Source organism: Miscanthus floridulus, chromosome 5 (assembly GCF_019320115.1).
Source record: "Miscanthus floridulus cultivar M001 chromosome 5, ASM1932011v1, whole genome shotgun sequence".
Classification (NCBI taxonomy): Eukaryota; Viridiplantae; Streptophyta; class Magnoliopsida; order Poales; family Poaceae; genus Miscanthus; species Miscanthus floridulus.
The window spans coordinates 101,977,836-101,984,251 of NC_089584.1; the positions used below are offsets into that span (position 1 = coordinate 101,977,836).

At 51.3% G+C, this 6,416-nt stretch overlaps 1 protein-coding gene across 1 annotated transcript; it reads left to right on the top strand.

Annotated features, from left to right (window-relative positions):
• Positions 1 to 1,653: 1,653 nt before the first annotated feature.
• On the top strand, positions 1,654 to 5,571 carry LOC136450352 (brassinosteroid LRR receptor kinase BRI1-like). The gene has a single exon (XM_066450751.1). It carries the CDS (start codon positions 1,860 to 1,862, stop codon positions 5,214 to 5,216), a length of 3,357 nt encoding a protein of 1,118 aa, XP_066306848.1. The 5' UTR covers positions 1,654 to 1,859; the 3' UTR covers positions 5,217 to 5,571.
• Positions 5,572 to 6,416: the final 845 nt, after the last annotated feature.

The following is a 6,416-nucleotide window of genomic DNA, read 5'->3' on the forward strand; positions in this document are numbered from 1 at the left end:
CTTGCCCTGCCCAACAACGGAAAAGTGGAGGAATTCAATTCTTGGGGATTGGAATCCTAAAGGAAATTTTTTATGAACCATTTGAAACAAAGATAGGTTCCTACAAATCATATGTAACTCCTATCAAATGACTTGTTTCATATGAATTTTAGAGGAATTCTACCAAGAGACCGACATGTCTACAAACCACATATCAATGACGTTGACAATTCATCTTAAATTATCTCAATATTTCATGACAATAGATTTTGTAACTTATTGGTTTTAATAAGGTTATAATGTTTGGCTGAAGGATTATGCCATATCAATATCGGTACTTCAATTTTAAGCGCTCTATATATGTTCTTTAAACAGTGCTAACAAAAATAATTCTTTTGACACAACAAATTCAATGTTTCGAGTGCCATGTATCCAAGCTAGAATGACAATTTATGCCATTTGTAGTATTTAAAAGTGTATCTTAGGGGCCTATAATCATTTTTAATAAATAAGAAAGTATCAATTTTAATATAAGATGCAAGAAGTAGTAGAGTTTCAACTTGGCGTGTGAATAAAAAATCTGCAAGAACTAATAAATCAAAAGTTGAAAAGCTAATATATAGTTTCATGATGTCACAAACAAGGTGAAACAAGTGCTTATATAATTAGATTTCAACTAAATACATGTTACTCTACAAAAAAAAGAAGTCCTATAAATTCTAACTAGAGGCTTTCACATTAATTTTCACGAGCCATGCTAAAAAGGATACAGTCCAAAAGTTTTCTAAAGAAAATACAAGATACATAACTATCAGTGCTCTTGTAGCACATAAAAAAGTGCAATATATGATTTTTATAAAATATAAAAGGAGAGTTAATAAACAATAGGCACAAGAGTTTTAACTTAACTTATGGATATTAAGTTATCAACAGTATGAAATATTAAAATCTAGATTTGTTCTTATTTATAATTCAAAAAAAAAAAACGAGTACAAATCAAATCGTCATGCATATTGGTCTTGGCATTGCTGGCAGTGCCGCCGATCGAACAAACAAACACTCAGCTGCCGGCGTAACGGGATCTTATCCACTCTCACGGCCTCGCCATCATAACACACGCTTGGATCACACCGGAAAGGTGGCACGGGCACGGCACGGCGCGGCGCAGCGTCGACCGCACGCACGCCGCCCCCCGGATCGGATCTACCAGCTCACTCGCGCTACGGGCGTTAAAAGACAAAAACCCTCGTCGAAGCAACGCGGCCAACGCGTCCGCCTCCCTCCACGCCCGCCCGCCAGGGATCCCGCACGCTCGGACCGCGACCCCGAATTCCCTAAACTGCCCACCATGCGGTCATGCCCGTGGGTGGTGTGGAGTGGCGCGCGAATTGACGAGCCCCGGAGGCCCGCGCCCGGCGGCACGTGACCCCGCCTCGAGCAGAGCACCGCCTGCCCCGATTGGGGCGGCCCCCGCCGTCGGATCCGATCGGGATTAACCTCGCCGCGGGCAGCGGATAAGCGCCGTGGTTTAGAATACTAATCTCCATCGGCACTCGGGTTAATTAGGGCAGCGATTCGCGATGAGGGCAGGGCAGGGTAGGGCACACGCCATGTGACGTAACCCCACCACCACTCACCTACAGCTGTTAATTTGCTCCCCGTCTCCTCCTCCTCCTCTCTCTCTCTTTGCACTGTTGCTTCTTTCTTCCTGCCGCTTCTCTCTCTAGGTATAGCAGCCCATTCCTCCACACTCCCTCCCCACCTCCCTCCTCCACTCACCACCATCTCCTCCCCACCTCTCCCACCATCTCGTCGGTCGGCTCCTCCCCCGTCGCCGACCCGCTTCTTTAATGGTTTTAAGGTAGCGCACTAGTCAGTTCATGGAATCTCCGGGGCTGGTCGCTGTAGTGGCACTCTTCGTCGTCGTGGCGGCGGCCGCGGCCGCCTCCGCCGCCGACGATGCTCAGCTGCTGGAGCAGTTCAAGGAGGCCGTGCCGAGCCAGGCCGCCGCGGGCCTCAGCGGGTGGAGCGCCAGCGACGGCGCCTGCAAGTTTCCAGGCGCCGGCTGCAGGGGCGGTCGGCTCACGTCGCTGTCGCTCGCCGCCGTCCCGCTCAATGCCGACTTCCGGGCCGTCGTGGCCACCCTGCTGCAGCTGGGCAGCCTCGAGACGCTCAGCCTGCGCGGCGCCAACGTCAGCGGCGCGCTGCCCGCCGCGCCGAGGTGCGGTTCCAAGCTGCAGTCGCTCGACCTGTCGGGGAATGCCGGCCTGCGGGGTTCCGTCGCCGACGTCGAGGCGCTGGCCGCTACCTGCGCCGGGCTCAGCGCTCTGAACCTCTCCGGCTGTTCGGTTGGTGGGCCGAGGTCTGCCGGCGTTGTCGCCTCCGGATTTGCCCGGCTGGACGCTCTCGACCTGTCCGACAACAAGATCTCCGGCGATGGCGACCTCCGGTGGATGGTGGGCGCCGGCGTCGGCGCAGTCCGCCGTCTGGATATCTCCGGGAACAAGATCTCTGCGCTCCCGGAGTTCAGCAACTGCTCCGGGCTGGAGTACCTCGACCTCTCCGGCAACCTCATCGCCGGCGAGGTAGCCGGCGGGATTCTCGCTGACTGCCGTGGCCTGAGAACGCTCAACCTCTCAGGCAACCACCTGGTCGGCCCGTTCCCGCCGGACGTCGCCGCCCTCACCTCTCTCGCCGCACTCAACCTGTCAAACAACAACTTCTCCAGCGAGCTCCCTGCCGACGCTTTCACCGAGCCCAAGCAGCTCAAGGTGCTCTCCCTCAGCTTCAACCACTTCAACGGCACCATTCCGGACTCCTTGGCAGCGCTGCCGGAGCTCGACGTGCTGGACCTCAGCTCCAACACCTTCTCCGGCACCATCCCTTCGTCCATCTGCCAAGGCCCCAACTCCAGCCTCCGCATGCTGTACCTCCAGAACAACTACCTCTCCGGCGCCATCCCGGAGTCAATCTCCAACTGCACCAGGCTCCAATCTCTCGACCTCAGCCTCAACAACATCAACGGCACCCTCCCAGCATCCCTCGGAAAGCTCGGGGAGCTCCGGGACCTCATTCTGTGGCAGAACTTGTTGGAGGGCGAGATTCCGGCGTCCCTGGAAAATTTGGACAAGCTCGAGCATCTCATCCTCGACTACAACGGGCTCACTGGCGGCATCCCGCCGGAACTCTCCAAGTGCAAGGAGCTGAACTGGATATCCTTGGCGAGCAACCAGCTGTCTGGTCCGATCCCGGCTTGGCTTGGGCAGCTCAGCAACCTGGCCATCTTGAAGCTGAGCAACAATTCCTTCTCGGGGCCAATACCAGCTGAGCTCGGCAACTGCCAGAGCTTGGTCTGGCTGGACCTGAACAGCAACCAGCTTAACGGGTCAATACCGGCGGAACTGGCAAAACAGTCTGGGAAGATGAACGTCGGCCTTGTCATTGGGCGGCCGTATGTGTATCTTCGCAACGACGAGCTGAGCAGCGAGTGCCATGGCAAGGGGAGCTTGCTAGAGTTCACCAGCATCCGACCTGAAGAGCTCAGTCGGATGCCGAGCAAGAAGCTGTGCAACTTCACTCGGGTGTACATGGGGAGCACAGAGTATACCTTCAATAAGAATGGATCCATGATATTTCTGGATTTGTCATTTAATCAGCTCGACTCAGAGATCCCGAAGGAGCTTGGGAACATGTTCTACCTCATGATCATGAATCTTGGGCACAACTTACTGTCTGGCGTCATCCCACCAGAACTAGCTGGTGCCAAGAAGCTTGCGGTACTCGACCTGTCACACAACCAGTTGGAAGGGCCTATTCCCAACTCTTTCTCGACGCTGTCCTTGTCGGAGATCAACCTTTCAAACAATCAGCTGAATGGTTCAATTCCAGAGCTCGGTTCGCTGTTCACATTCCCGAAGATTTCATATGAGAATAACTCTGGTCTTTGTGGCTTCCCACTGTTGCCATGCGGGCACAATGCAGGCTCAAGTTCTTCCGATGACCACCGATCCCACCGGAACCAGGCTTCACTCGCAGGTAGTGTTGCTATGGGACTCTTGTTCTCGCTGTTCTGCATAGTTGGTATTGTCATCATAGCCATCGAGTGCAAGAAGCGGCAGCAGATCAATGAAGAGGCAAGTACCTCTCGTGACATATACATTGATAGCCGGTCACATTCTGGGACTACCAATTGGAGACTCTCTGGTACTAATGCCCTCAGTGTCAACCTTGCTACATTTGAGAAGCGACTGCAGAAACTCACCTTTAATGATCTTATTGTGGCCACGAATGGCTTCCACAATGATAGCCTAATTGGGTCTGGTGGTTTTGGGGATGTCTATAAGGCCCAGCTCAAGGATGGAAAGGTTGTTGCAATCAAGAAGCTTATACATATGAGTGGCCAGGGTGACCGGGAGTTTACTGCAGAAATGGAGACCATTGGGAGGATCAAACACCGCAACCTTGTTCCGCTCCTCGGCTACTGCAAGTGTGGTGAGGAGCGGCTGTTGGTTTATGATTACATGAGGTTTGGCAGCTTGGAAGATGTGTTGCACGACCGAAAAAAGACCGGGATTAAGCTAAATTGGGCAGCAAGAAAAAAGATTGCCATTGGGGCTGCAAGGGGATTGGCATACCTCCACCACAACTGTATTCCACACATCATCCATAGAGACATGAAGTCAAGCAATGTGCTTATCGATGAGCAATTAGAGGCAAGGGTATCTGATTTTGGTATGGCAAGGATGGTGAGCGTGGTGGACACCCATCTGAGTGTGTCCACTCTCGCTGGCACTCCGGGTTATGTGCCACCAGAGTACTACCAGAGCTTCAGATGCACTACCAAGGGCGATGTGTATAGCTATGGTGTTGTATTGCTCGAGCTGCTCACTGGGAAACCGCCTACAGATTCAACTGACTTCGGTGAGGACAACAATCTTGTAGGATGGGTCAAACAACACTCAAAGTCGAAGCTCACAGATGTGTTGGATCCTGAACTGGTGAAGGAGGATCCAGCCTTGGAGCCCGAGCTACTGGAGCACGTAAAAATTGCTTCCCAGTGCTTGCATGAGATGCCATCGAAGCGTCCGACAATGCTGAAAGTCATGGCAATGTTCAAGGAGTTGCAGGCCAGTTCGGCGGTGGACTCAAAGACTTCAGAATGCACAGGCGCCATGGATGATGCATGTTTTGGAGATGTGGAGACGACGACCCTGAAAGAAGACAAGGAGGAGGACTAGCAAGGCCACCGACACGCGAGAAACTGCCCAGGGGTTAGTAGTGGCAGCTACACGGCCAGTCAGAGGCAAAATGCCCGTAGGAATCAGTTGGTCAGGATACCATTTGAAGTCTCTTCTTGAGCTTAGCATTCCCTTCTGATGGTACAAGACAGAAGTTTTCCCTCATAGCTTCGTCAGTTGAAGATGTTATGTACCTATGGGAGTAGGTTGATTTTCTTTTCTTCTTTGTTTTCAAGCTTTGTTCATCTCTTCTCGTCACACTTCAGTAAGAGCTGTGTATGTACATATATAAATGGTGATTTTTCTTCGGTGCCAAATCCACTTCGTTCCATTCCTTATTGTCAAATTTTCCCTTCCTTTTTGATAAACGATGTTGCAAATTGTACCATCAATATACATAGATACATAATTGCAGATGCAGCAGCAGCAAGCATGATGGAAATGGCGGCCAGATCTGAGAAGCAAGTGGTGAAGCACCATGCGAAGGGTGGAAGTGCAAAGAGTACACTGGACTGGCCAAGCAAGGTGAACAGCAAAAGGCCACAAAGGGGAGGGGCCAGTCAAGCAAGAGGCTGACACAGCTCCTGTTTCTATGTGAGGTAACCCAAGGCTCCGCATGGCTTTGCAAGTGTAGGACCAGGTGCAGATACACACACCCACAAGAGGACGCACACACGCTGCACAAACACTTTCTTTTATTTTTTCTCCCCGTGGGGGGCGTTGCTTGCTTTGTCCTCAATCATCAGCATTCAAGGGGAGCTCAGCTGAGCAGAGCCTTTAGCTGGTCAAAGGTTCCCCTAAGCATTTTTTGTCCTCTCTGACTATCTTAATCACTTGGGTAACATGGCTCCTAATCTTATTATAATCCTCCTCCATATTATACTTGCATGGTGCTGTGTCCGATGCGTGGCGATGCTAAACTAGTGATCTCTGTCCAGCAAGTAAGTGGCACACTAGCGTGCGCGCAGATTCCCTCAGATTTCAAGTGAGCTACTAGCATTCAAATGCGTGGTGCTTGAGCTTGTGATGTGTTCCCTGCTCTGGTTCGCAATGTTTCCTTACTGTCTACTTGGATGATTAGTGGACAGTGGGTCAGTAGCTGTCCGATATGGTGAAAGGTCACTAATAAGTACTAAACTCAGAGAATTTTATATCTTTACATGTACTCCCCCTCCGTCCAAAGAAAAAAAAAACAATTCT